Below are 14,306 nucleotides of genomic sequence, written 5' to 3' on the forward strand. Positions count from 1 at the left end.
ACAAGAAGTGACCCAAATAGGTGACCTCAGACTGACAATATTGCAACCTATTCTTAGAGACTTTATGTCCCTTAACAGCAGGATGATGTAATAGGGAGAGAGTGGCCTCTTTACAATGTTCAACTGTGTCTGCTGCTTGCAAAATGTCATCGACATATTGCACAAGCGTAACTCCAGGTGGCAAAAGAAGTTCATCCAACTGTCGTTTAAGTGCCTGACTGTAAATGCCAGGACTTTCCGTATAGCCTTGTGGAGCCCTACAAAATCTAAATGAGCGGGCCCTTAATGAGAATCCAAACAAATATCTACTATCCTTATGTATAGGAATAGAGAAAAATCATTCTTGAGATCGATAACCGAAAATACAGTGGCTATAGGTGGGATTAATGTCAACAGGGTCGTAATATCAAAGACAACAGGATATTGAGGAACCACTATTTTGTTTATTTCTCTTAAGTCAATCACAAATCAGTAAACCTTGTCTTGTGTTCCATCTCCCCTTTTAAAGACCGGAAGAATAGGGCTGTTACATACATTAGAGGAAACCTCCTCAATGACTCCTGTACTTATCATGTTGTCAATGATAGATATTAGCGCATCCTCACCTTCTTTCGATATTTTATATTGCGTGACCCGTGGTAAGGAAGCACCCTCCCTACCCTGTATGTGTACTGGGGAAATCTCCATTCTTCCTACAAACACAAACACATGGTGAAACAGTTTCAAGATCCGGACATAAAGAAAAATTATGTTGTTTAGGCAATGTCTATTTCCCAAAAATTACACGTACTCCGGATGGGGGAACAATCAAGTCCCATCAAATTATCAGGAGCGTGTGGGGGAAGTAAAATGGGGGCTAAAGTGATGAAATTCTCAACCTGCAAAGGTAGTCTTTGGGACACTATGCTAGGAGTTGTTGTCCCATCAAATCCTATCAATGTGATTACTTGACCAGTTTTTGAGATATTGCACTGCGTGTCGCCCCTGTATCCACTAAAAGTTTCTGATCCTGCCCATGTATGGTGGCTGTTATATAGGGTCCTGACTGGTCTACAGGTATCTCAACTGGTCCTCCTTGTCCTACGCTGCCCTAGGCAAAGTGCATTCCCACAGTTTCATCTGATTCCTAAACCTCCATAGAATATTGATTATTTTGTTGATCTAAATCATTTTCTGACCTATTTTTCGCTGGAGCTTGAGCTTGTTGTAGCTGCTGTCGGGGAGCTGAAATCTTCCAGCCACCATTCACTTGTCCCCTTCCTCTCCCACCAGCAGTTAAAACTGGGCTTTCAGAACGCCAATGTCCCTTTTCTTTACAATAAGCACATTGATCCAGCCCTAATGGAGTCTGTCTACGCGGTGAGCCTACTGGAGGTGCTTGTATAAAATTCTGACCATAGTTTTGACCACGACCTCGACCTTGGAGTCCGTAGGCCTGGACCATCATTACCTTAGTTTTCCATTCTTTTAGTTTTCCTTCTTTCCGTTCTTGCTCAGTTGTCACCTGATTCTGACCTACTATAGCTTTCGGGGTTAGATGTAGTGCAGATGTATCTTGCCCACTTAAGTCATGGAACACTTCTTGAAAACGAGTAAAGAAATCAGTGGCAGGCTCTCGCTGCTTCTGTTTACGAGCAGTAAGAAGTTCCCAATCTATTTTCCTTTTCCGGAACTATCGTTTTTATGTAGGTAAGTATGTTACCAGGGAGATCCCGTATAAGCTGCCTAGGTTTCTGACCAGGCTTCCTATCCCTGTCGGCTACTGTTATAGCAGTCAAATCTTCTCCTAAGTCAACAGCATGATCCTGTTTCCGAGTAAGTTGCCAAAAAACATATCCATATCAGCTAAGGTCATGACGCAGGAATCAATAGCTGCCTGTACATCATCATAAAATCCTCTAGCGATTTTCTGTATGTCCGGTAAGTAGGCTTTTAAAGTGATTATATCCATCCTTTTCCAGGGCGTGTATATCCAATTGTACATAAAGTGGGCTCTTGCATTTGGACTATTAGGGTCATCATTATCTGCATTCCCTCTCGCAGGAATAAACTGTGGCGCGGCTTCCCTCATTGGTCTTATCCGCGGAGAAGGAAAAAGTTCATTACGATATCCAATTATTGTTGTAATGGCAGTGTTAACTCTACTTACAGGGAAAGCCCCTATCTGACATTGTCGATTAATGGCTCTAACATCATTGGGACCATTCTGTCCTGTAGTCATTTCCCATTGGACTATGAGTTGATGGGAAAGCTTGTTCATGAGACAAAGAAGCTCGCCCTCAGAAAAATTCTGTATCTGATCTATCATTTCTTCTACTTCCATTTCTTGATTACTCAACCACTTTAATACTATCAGCCTTATTGCGTCCTGACGTGACTGAGGCACAGCAGATCAAAGATTTCAGGGGGTCGGGACAGGTACAAGAGGTACGGAGTCATCGACCATTTCGGGCGCAGTGGCCTGGGATGGAGAGGGTAAAGAATGTACCTGTACTGGTTGGAAAATAGGGAGTTGGACAACCGCAGGTAAAGGAGGTGGAAGAACAATAGTTATATACCTGTAATCTTTGGTTCTCCAGTATTGGTGTCTTTCATAGATTCACATGCCTGAATCATTCCCCGTCGTCTGAGTAGGAGTCCCACGGTACATAAAAACGCAATAAATATGCCATTACAACCAAAAAACCTTGGTAACAAGAAACCAGGAAGTAAAGTAGGCCAAGCTACCAAGAAAAAAGTTCCACATGCATGACTATCATAGTCATTATACATAGTCGAAACTGCAGCCAATCAGGCGACAGCACCCACCAGAAAGTTCTCCTCAGAGGTTCAGGCTCTCAGATTTTCTCACACAGGAGTGTAATAAGGAGATAAGAGCATAAAGTAGCCTCTGAGGGGAGGTGGGCGGGTTGCATGTGAATCTATGAAAGACACCAATACTGGAGAACCACAGATTACAGGTAAGTAACTATTGTTCTTCTCCAGTATTGGGGTGTATTTCAATGATTCATATGCCTAAATCAGAGTAGATAGCAGTACCCCAATAATGCTTGGGAGACGCTATTTGCAATAGTATCTGCTTATAGCAAGCATTTGCAATCACATAATAGGAATGCTATCTGCATAAACATATATAAAAATCGCAATCATCTGAACATGTACTGAACATAATCAAAATAACAATCGTCTGAGAAGCAGTAAAGAAGAGGAGGGAAACAGAGGCTCACCTTATCTGAAAAGATTGCGGAGAACCACTTGGCTCCACTGAAGAATCAGCATCGCTGGCAGCTTCCAAACAGTAATGCTTGGTGAAAGTATGTCTGCTGGACCAAGTTGCTGCTCTACAGATCTGCTGAAGAGGGACACCAGCGAAAAGAGCAGTCGATGAGGAAACCGCACTCGTAGAGTGTGCTCTTGGAGTAGTCTGCAAAGGTCTTCCAGCTTGCAGATGGCAAAAGTCAATAGCGGCAGAAATCCATCTAGCTATGGTTTGTTTAGACACTGCTTGTCCTTGCCGTATCTTCCCATAGGCAACAAACAGTTGATCGGATTTGCGTATGGCAGAGGTCCTTTGTAAATAGAATTTCAAACACCTTCTGATGTCAAAGGTATGCAATGCCCTCTCCGCAGGGGATTGCAGATTAGGAAAAAATGTCTTTAAGATGACTGGTTCGTTCAGGTGAAAATCCGGAGGCACCCTAGGCATACATTTTGGGCTTGTACGAAGCACCACAGAATTGGACGTGAATTGTAAGAAAGGTGAATTGACGGTGAAAGCCTGAACATCACTGACTCTTCTAGATGAAGTCAATGTTAGCAACAGAGAAACCTTCCAGGTTAGAAATTTAAAATCCACCTTGTGAATTGGCTCAAATGGGTGGCGCATGAGCAACGCTAATACAACATTAAGATGCCATGATGGAGGCGGACGACGTACAGGAGGAAACATTCGGAATAGTCCCTTAAAAAACTGTTGTATTATTCTTGAAGAATAAAGAGTTGGATCCATCCTGTCGGTACCTTGAAATGGCTGCCAAAAAGACCTTTAATGTTGCATGAGATAGGCCTGATCTCGCTAAGTGCAAGAAAAAAGGTAATATCTGTTCCGGCATTGCGTGAAAAGGGTGAACCCCAGAAGATTGACACCACATGCAGAATCTTTTCCATTTAAGTCTGTATGTCTTTATTGTAGCAGGTGCTCGCGAGTTAGCCAGTACCTCCTTACAATCCGCAGAGATATTTAGATGAGCGAATTCAAGGTGTTCAGGCGCCAAGCTGCTAATTTTAGAGAAGCTGGATCCGGACTGCAAATTTGACCGTTCTAAATGGAGAGGAGATTCGGTATTGGTCGAAACTGTATTGGATCGCACTCTGATAGGAGAAGAAGTTCGGTGAACCAGTATTGGCGAGACCATCTGGGAGCGATGAGAATCAAGCGACAAGGTTCTTCCTTCATCTTCCGGAGAACTCTGGGAACCATTGGTATCGGAGGAAAGGCGTAAGCATATATTTGAGACCAGTTGATCAAAAACGCATTCCCCTGAGAGAGAGTTTGCTGTTCTTCTTGGTCGCAAAGAGGTCCAGATCGGGATGACCCCACTTCTGCAAGATTCGATCCACCGTTGGCTGATGCAGTTCCCATTCGTGGGTGGACACCGTTGACCTGCTGAGGGTGTCCACCAGAACATTTCAAACTCCCGGCACGTGAACTGCCAAGAGATTGATCCTATGTAGTATCGCCCAAGCCCAGATCTCTTGGGCTTCCTGAGATAGAATAACCAACCTCGTTCCTCCCTGTTTGTTTAAGTAATGCATACGTGTAGTATTGTCCGTGCGAACCAATACTGTGGCCCCTCGAATAATTGCACAAAAGGATTTAAGGGCTAAGAAGATGGCTCTTGCTATAGCACATTGATGTGCCGTGCCTTTTGTTGAGGGCTCCATTTTCCGCTGACCTTCAGCCCCTGAAGGTATGCTCCCCAACCCTCGAGGGATGCGTCTGTGGTGATTGTGTAATTTGGCGCCTCTTGAAGGAACGCACACCCCTTCTTTAAATTTCTTTCTTGGACCCACCAGAAAAAGGCCTCCCGCATCCGAGGAGTGATTTGAATGAGATCTTCAAATGAACCAGAGACTTGTAACCATTGCAGGTTGAGTTCCTCTTGAAGGGGCCTCATTCTGAGGCGGCAATTTGGTATCAACAGGATGCAGGAAGAAATCATTCCCAGAAAGGACTTGAACCGTCGGACTGAAACCGACCTTCTTGATAGAAATATTTGAGCCATGTTTTGGATCCTCTCTTGCCTTTCGTTCGATATGAAAGCTTGAACCAGCTGTGTGTCCAAGGTTGCTCCTAAGAACGTTTGCCTTTGGGAAGGAACAAGGTGTGATTTGCTGAGATTGATAGAAAGACCCAGCAATTGGAAGAGAGACAGACATCTTTGGACATGGATGTTTGTGTCTGAGAAAGAATTCGCCTTGATAAGGCAATCGTCCAGGTAAGGAAATATTTGAATCCCTTCCAGCCGGAGATGCGCTGCTACTGGAGCTAGGATCTTCGTAAACACTCTGGATGCCAATCGCAGCACAAAGGGAAGGACTTTGAATTGAAAATCCCTGCCAGCCACTCTGAAACGCAGGAACTTCCTGTGACGGGGTAAAATGGGAACCTGGAAGTACGCATCTTGAAGGTCCAGGGTGGCCATGTGATCCCCTGCCGACAGAAGATGAAGTATTTCTTGAAGCGATAACATCCGAAATGATAGTTTCTTTAAATAATTGTTGAGGGAACGAAGGTCTAGAATGGACGCCATTCTCCAGATTTCTTCTTTATTAGAAAGTACCGTGAATAGAATCCTATTCCTCTCTGCCCTTGAGGGACTTTTTCGATCGCTCCTTTTTTCAACATCAAATTTATCTGGGAAAACAACTCCTTCAGTTGAGCTACAGGAGGGCCTTTTGGAGGGAAATTTGAAGGAAACTTTTTGAATTCGAGAGCATGGCCCATGGCTATGATGTCTAGAACCCATCTGTCCGATGTTATTGTGGACCAGTTTGAATAAAATTTTGAGATTCTTCCTCCAACCTTTACATGGGACTGCGGCAGTAGCAGTGGTAGGTGATGACACTCATTGCCTTTTATTGGAATCCTTTCCGCAGTAGGAAGGTTTTTTCTTATTCTGGGAATAGGATGTGTTGCGCTGGCCATAAGATTGGTAACGTTGTGAGTGGTAGCGCTGATTCCCTTGATGAGATCTGAAGGAAGATTGTTGGCTATAGCTTCCTCTATTAGAGGACGATCCACGTCCTCTCGCACCCTGAAAGGGCAGCTTCCGAAACTGCAAGGTACCAAGAGATCTGATTGTTTCAGTGTCCTTTTTAATGGTTTGCAAGGCTTCTTCTACATGTGGGCCAAACAAAAACTCCCCATCGAAAGGCATGTCCAGAATCTTAGCTGACACCTCCTGGCAAAAAGAAGTAGCCTTTAACCAGCCTTGTCGGCGTAGGACAGCAGCCCCCGCCAGCTGCCTGAACCCAGTAGAAGCCACATCCACTGCAGAGTCTATAATCTCTGCCGAGATCCGTTCTCCCTCTTGCAATATCTTCAGAGCTTCAGATTTCGAAGGCTCCGGAAGGTAGGGCTGGGATCGGGAATGATGGATTTCCAGCATGTTTTTGGGCAGCTTGCATGATCACAGACTCTGCCGTAGGGTGTCCTATAAGGCAAGCTGAAGATTTGTCAGGCGCTTTATATTTTTGTGTCTAGATATGGTAAGACTGGAGGAATAGATGCAGGATTCAACATCACCTTTAGTCCCTCTTTCCAGATGAATTCTATAATTGGAATCGTCTGTTTCCTTGGCTGGTCTTTAAAGTCATAGAGGAAACATTCCTCTTTCTTAGTTTCTATAGGAATAAGGAAACTTTGGGTGCTCTCGCCATAAGAAGGTGAAAACCTCCAATGTCCACTGGAGGTGAATCGGCAGGAATCGGAGGCGAAGGAGAAGGTGTCTGGATTTCATATTCATCCCACTCCGACAACAAAGACCTGTCATCTGCTTCACCTTCCTCTCTCTCTTCATCTTCTGATGTGTGCTTCTTCTGCAGGTTGATGGGAAATCACTGGCGAAAGAGGTCTAGGAGACCTGAATTCTGATGTGGAAGCCTGCACCACTGGTGTGGGAGGCACGGAGTCCGCTGATTCAGATGGCAGAAAACGACGGTACTATTTCGTCCAGCAAATGCTGAAGATTGGTTAACAATGCTATAGGCATTTGAGCTGTCGGAATACTAGTAGTGGGTGATGCCAAATGTTCAGGCGAAGGTTGATTATCCTGACCCTCCTCTTGGTATTTAATGAGCAATTCTGTAGGACTTGTAGCTGCTCCAAACCTACCATCCACATCAGAATCTTCCTCACTGTCTTCTGAGTCCAACAATTTGTCAAGAACCTGTAGAGGTACCTTATGTGGAGACCGACGCAATGGAGAACCACGTCTTTGGTTCAAGCCCAGAACCACGTCTTTGTAGCAAAGAAGGCTTCGCCATAGACGGTGTAGAAGTTAAAGCCGTAGATTGTTGACCAAACCTGTATTTCTGTACATTTTGACAATTTTTGCGTCAACGGAAGAGCCGTCGATGGGTCAGTCGACGAAGGAAGTCCTGAAGATAACGCCGATGAGGGCGCAGTTGTCGATAAAATGGCCTTCGACGACGAGGAGGGCTTCGTCGACGATGAAGTCTTCGTCGACGATTTGGCCGTTGATGATGTAGTTCTCGTCGACGAGCTCGTCGGCGATAAGTAGGTAGTCGACGACGATGGAGTAGCCGTCGACGAGGCCGTCCACGATGAAGTAGACGTCGATGAAATCTTCTTGTTCTTGGTCGCCGACAGTGCGCCGACGGTAGGAGTAGATGTTGTTTCTCTTGTCGACGATATAGGTTTTACCGAGACATAGACCTGCGTCGACGCGGAATACGCCGATGACATGATCATCTCAGGTTTTGGCGATGAAAAAGTTAGTCGATGTAGAAGTTGAGTCAATGGAAATCTTCGTCGACAAAGGGGTCGTCGACTGCGTCGACGTCTTCTTCTGAGGAAGAATCTTCTCAGAAGTTGGTTTAGGGGGCAAAATCTTGACCGATCTTCTCGGGGGCATGAAAGGCAAAGGTTTGCTCTTGACAGGAGGAGTAGCCTTAGCAGTGGAAGGCCTCTCTGACCCCTTAGAAGGTTGCTGTTTCTTCACAACCTTGGCCCCAGGAGAAGATAACACCTCCTCAGAAGCTCTCTTCCTAGAGGCCACAGAGGACCCAGAGGCAATACTTCTACCTCAGACACTGGATTGTCCTGGTCCTTGAGCCTCTGTAGCCACAGAAGTAAGCGGCCCTCTCTGTTCATGAGGGTCTTTTGAGGGGAGGTCCTGCAGTCCTTCACTTGATGATCCGGATACAAGCAGTAGATGCATTTCTTGTGGGGATCTTCTGAGAAAAGCCAGAGCTTACCACAAGATTCAGAAGGCCTGAATAATGATTTCTTAGAGGAAGACATCATAAAACCAAGAAATCCTGAAGAAACTTGAGAAGAACTGAGCAGAGCTCAGGGAGACTCCCTTCACACGACGTGCAGTAGAAAATCTGAGAGCCTGAGCCTCTGAGGAGAACTTTTGTTGTGGGTGCTGTCGCCTGATTGGCTGCAGTTTGGGCTTTGTATAGTGACTATGATAGTCATGCATGTGGAACTTTTTTCTTGGTAGCTTGGGCTACTTTACTTCCTGGTTTCTTGTTACCAAGGTTTTTTGGTTGTTATGGCATATTTATTGCTTTTTTATGTACCGTGGGACTCCCACTCCGACGACGGGGAAGGATTCAAGCATGTGAATCTATGAAAGACACCCAAATAATGGAGAACCGGAGGTACAAGGGGGACGACATTTGGTGGTCCAGGGAGAAGAGGTGTTAAAGGTACATATGGAGGTGAGGTTCGTTCGATCAATAATCCATCAATATCTGCATCCTTCTTGGTGAATCTGAGCTGCTACTGTTGGTCTGATTATATATTCCTTAAATACTAGCAATCTATGCTCTCGATCTAAACATTCCTTTTTCTCCTGAACCTCTTTATCCTTCAATTCCCTATACTTCTGGTACTCCATCTTCCTTTTTCTGTGTCCTATGTACCTTCTCTGCCTTGAGTTGCCGCTCCTTCACTTCTTTCCTCCACATACGCTAACTGTCAAACATAGCCGGCCGAGTTTATGAGGGTCCATTGTTCCCTCTAATGGCCATTGCAACTGGGGATCCCCTTTTGTATATTTGTTCGAAAATATATTATACATAATGGGACGAATACCATATTTAATGTACATCTCAAAATTCGGCGTACCTTCTAGTGGGGCCGGCTGACTTGCTTCCAATATGCTCTGCTTATTGCATCAGCAGCAACAAAACAACCAAAGTGTACTCATTACAGGCATGTTATATAAAATATAAAAAACTTATAAACCGAGAGAAATAAAAAAAATTCCAAAAAATGTTCTCACGTTACCTGCAAGAAAAAATTTTAATAAATACAAGTAGCAAGTTCCAAAGAAGGTTCTGAACAAATTCCAAACAGATTCCAAACAAATGCCAAACAAGTTCCAGACAAATTACAAATAACCAAAGGAACAGGTTCAATACAAATCTACCTTCTTCGTAGTCTTCAACTCCCACCTTTCGATCCTTCCAGATCCAAAAGAATGACCGTCCAAGGGCCCCAGTCGAGGTTTGCACCCGCCGGGAAGATCCGAGTCAGAGGTGAAAAATCACCTTGGACACGAGAACTAGTCTCTTCAGGTGGTGCGCTCCTCAGTGAAGTTTGTCTTACCGACACGATCTCCTTCGCTGGTCTGACTTCAGGCCTTCGATGGGGTCACACGTTGGGCACCAATTTGTGGAAGCGGATTATTAAAAATCCACTGGTGCAAAGGTCACCCTTTGTCCACGGGTTCTAAACAAGTAAGGAGGAATCAACACTGGAGTGAAGTACAAACCAAGGATCATTTATTATTATTCATGAATTGGTCCTCATCCGGTAAGCACTGCAGAGATACTCCAGGAGAAAGCACACTGAATGATGGTTACACAGGTTTTTATCGCAAAAGATCACAAACAAGTGACGCCCAGAGGTAAATAGGGCTTTGGGAAAAATACACAAATGAGGTAACGGTAAGAATCGACAGCCTTGGTGCCTTATGCAATCGTAGCATCCTAAGGCTGCATAACAAGATATGCTATCTGGGTAAACTTTACTTGAGGCTTTACCATTGTCTGAAAAACCCTGGGCAGACGGCAGACGTTCTTTTGTGCTGACTCCGCATGTTTACATAGCCTACAATACCCTACAATACCTTAATCTAAATTTTTTACCAATGTTTATGCAGGTGCGCTGTCAACGATAAAGCCGGGGCTGAAAGTGGGGCAGGGATAAAAATGGATGATGCATAGCTCAATCAAAAAACGAGAGAATCAGATTTTACATTTTGACAAGGTGGCACAAGGAGCACATCTTTCAGTTAAAGGAACTTATCTGCAACCATGTTAGGTTAACTCTTGTTATGCTGTTATTAACCTATTTACCTATGGCTCAGGTTAAATATGCCTTTGGAGAAGTGTACATGAATCATCAAATTATCATTTTTCGTCTAAGGTCCAGCTACTATGAGAGCTTAATATTCTGGGGTTCCAAAAACCGTACATTTTTCTTTGTCTTCTTGGACATAATGGTTTGTCTTCTTTATTCTGGAAGGGAAATGTGTTGTAATCCACAAATATGGTTTATTAAATATGTAATTACATATTATAATCACCCATCTTTGTAAATCCTTTCCCTTTTGTTTCCGCCTGCATTTTTCCTGACTTGGTGCATTCCATTATACAATGTCTGTTGTGACAGTTGAGGCTGTTGAAGAGTCGCTGACTGAACAGCTAATGTGGCTAAAGGAGGCTGTCGCAGTATTGAGAATAGAGCTAGCTTTAAATTTGATGGGAAGTGTTAATTCTTCTTTGTGACAGTGTTCCTCTGCTATCAAGCCAGCTACTAGGGCCCAAGGCCACCAGTATGGGTGCGATGATTTATCATGTTTGTCACTTGTTCTCATGAAACCAGAGAGACATTTTCTTCTTCTTGAGTCTGATTGTGGGGTGCCTTAACAGTTGCTCATCATTATCAGTACATTAAGTCTTGAAGGAGCAGTGCAGATTTGGACCGTGGAAGAATGCTAAAATAGATAAGGGAAAGGACTGCAGCAAGGGGTGAAGGTTTCTTGATATTATTGTGCCACAAGGTGGGCTGTGAAGAAGCCCTTCACACCAATCCCCTGCCGCCATCTTGTATGCTCTCACTAATGCTGTTTCATCAAACTTGAATTAATATAGGAGGACCACAGAAAATGACTCCATTCCCGACATAATATGACAAATATTTGAAAAGCATACATTCACTCATTGTGTATGAACAGCCAATGCTTGTTTCCCTACTCAATTGTACTCATTTTATTGACTTTGTAATACTGAAAAGCTACCTCCAGCAAATTCCACTGATCCACCAGACCCACCATTCCCAAATATGCAAGTCAGCTCTGGTGTGAGATGTAGACAAAGACGAGGGAAGCCTACTAATGCCACACCTGTTTGGGGAAGATATCTCAGAAGGGTTTGATTGAGGATTGGGGTTACGTTACAAAATGTTATTCACTTTATTAGGCATTGTTTTGTTAAATTAATCCATCATGCCACTTATTAATGACCTCTGAACCTTTCAGTTTGGACTTAAGGTTGTGTTCTGTCTGTCCAGTATTATATGATTTTAAAGAAAATTAATTAATGTTTCGTAACGAATAGGTATGTTACCATTAAATGTCACATTGGTATTGTTATGCCATGAACCACATAATTTATTTTTTGACAGTGTCAAGGCTTAAACAAGGTGCCTGTTAGTTACACCATAGAAAAATAATCTGGGTTGTGCCGAGTTCATTTACAATAATCGGACATATCGGTTATAGTAATTCTTAATTTATTTGTCTTCTTTTTACAGGACTCAGCCAAACACTGTTTTCGCTGAGGTGGAATCGGATGAAGATGAACCACACGACGAGCCAGAATGGAAAAGGCGTAAAATTTGAAAAAGACACTATTAAGGGAGGGGTGGGAAGGAGGGTTTTAGTTGTTAAAATTCCAGGTACAATACGTTTTTTATACTACATTGTTTATTTTTGTTGATCAGCTGGCTAATAACACTGATAGGCCTCCTGATGATATGTAAAGGATATTGTCAGCAAGTGAGTACAGGAGGGTGCAACATTAGTTTGAGTTGTCCACATGGAATTAGGTAGATGTGATAATGTTATGTGCATAAGTGGAACTAGAAATTGTGGTGGACCTTGAAGGTTGAGATTACAGATTTGCATTTTGCAGGTCAAAATCATGATTTTAGCATCCCCTCTTTAAAAATGGCTTCAGCATCATTGGCTTCACTTCATAAATCAACTGTTTTTATCTAGTACAAATGTTTAGAAAGGTACTTTGTATTTCACTTTAATTGTATATCTGCATCTTGAAGTACTGCCTTCATCGTTTCTCCCAAATTAATATTGACAGTCATAATTCAGCATTTTGTATTTCTGAAGTATTACCATGGAAGAATGTCTTTATGTGCCAATGTTGAAATTTATACAGAATTTTATGGATGATTTTGAAAGGCCCATTAAAGTATTAAGTTAACATTTGGAGTTCTAAGGATGGCAACCGTTCAAATTATTTATTAGTTGTTTCTTGGGTGCTGCGTGATTTTACAGTAAATGCGTTTTAAATACCAAATATTTGGCTGAATCACTCCAGATGGCTTAATCAGAAATGTCAAATACCTGCTGTATTAGAAGTGAATTTGTTTCATTAGCCAAAATCTCTTTTATTAATGACTTGTAAAAATTTGGACAACATAGCTGCTCCTATTGATGTAATTAAAGTATGAATTGCGCATGAAAGGATAACCCCTACACAGATTGCTCTAGCACTATGTAATTCATGCAATTGCAACACCCAAATAGTGTAAATCTACCAAAAATCACCAGAAGAGAAATGTGTTTCAGGGTGACTTCATGGCTGCCCACCCGTTTCCTCGGAGGTCTGCTTGTTCTCTGCTGCATCGTATGAACCTAAATTAAGTGATGATGGAATGCTTGAGCCAATCTCAGCCACTAGTAATAACTCGGGCGCATTACAGTCCATCATTATTTTGTTCACTAAGCCACATCAGTTTGGACCCAGCTACATGCTCTAGTGGGTACAGTCCCACCGGAACTGCCAAGGCAGGTTCTCCCTGACCCGGAACCCAAGCAACCCAGGACCGGTTTCACCCAGCTTTGTATACTTTAGTACATCATATGGGTCTAGCAGTGCAGATGTCTCAAATCGCTGTGCGTTTTTGTACTGGTAGTGAGTCGAGATACATAGAGAGAAGTGGCCAAAGATTATGAAGAAATCCACATGTATTTGACGAGAATAAAAGCCACAGCCATGTGGCCTTTACAAATACACGTGCGGAAAGATGTTGGCACCCATTATGGGAAAATGAAAGCCTGTGCAAGGAGTTATAAGGACCGTGGAATACCCTGTCTGAACGCTGATTGTCTGTGAGAAGTGAGGTGCAACTCAACATAGGTGGAAAAACGCACTCACTAGTAGCGATGAAGACACATACATTGCAGCTTTAATATGAAATAACGGCGGCCTTCTGATCGAGGTAGGTCGTAGTTGCTAGCGTGCTCCTCAGCCACGCTTGAATAACTACCAGCAGAGGTCTTCCCTGCTCAGTGGCGTGTAGGGCTATCACTGCTTTGAAATTAAGAAGGTCCTTCGAGCGTGCCTTAATGTCCTTCAACCAATATACTCCAAACAATGGTTCTTGAGCAATATAATCAGACTTGACCAAAAGAAGGGAAACAAGCCCACCCAAAAAGTAAAGGGAAAAAAGTAAAAGGAAAAAAACCTATGAGTGTCACAATGTCACAAAAAAAACATGCATAAATCAGTGCCCAAAAACATTTAATAAATAAAGTGAAAACACAAGGGCGCTCAAACAATTACACTCACAATTACTACATTCAAAAAACATAAACATATGAAATAAAAAAATACAATGGCAGAGAATAAAAAACAAATCACAATATACACAATACACAATAGAAAAATAATGTGATCTCTGATTTATGCCATGTACAATGTGTTGACAGCGTTTCAACCCAAAATTTCTTTAAGGGTCATCA

At 43.0% G+C, this 14,306-nt stretch overlaps 1 protein-coding gene across 1 annotated transcript in view; it reads left to right on the forward strand.

Annotated features, from left to right (window-relative positions):
- WDR70 (WD repeat domain 70) overlaps positions 1-12,777 on the forward strand; it is a 1,742,574-nt gene extending 1,729,797 nt beyond the window's left edge. Inside the window, exon 17 of the mRNA XM_086960548.1 lies at positions 12,077-12,777. Coding sequence (XP_086816674.1) covers positions 12,077-12,164 — 88 coding nt within the window. The 3' untranslated portion in view covers positions 12,165-12,777. The remainder of the gene's footprint in view (positions 1-12,076) is intronic.
- Positions 12,778-14,306: the final 1,529 nt, after the last annotated feature.

Source organism: Lissotriton vulgaris, chromosome 3_1 (genome assembly GCF_964263255.1).
Source record: "Lissotriton vulgaris chromosome 3_1, aLisVul1.2, whole genome shotgun sequence".
In the NCBI taxonomy this organism is placed as follows: Eukaryota; Metazoa; Chordata; class Amphibia; order Caudata; family Salamandridae; genus Lissotriton; species Lissotriton vulgaris.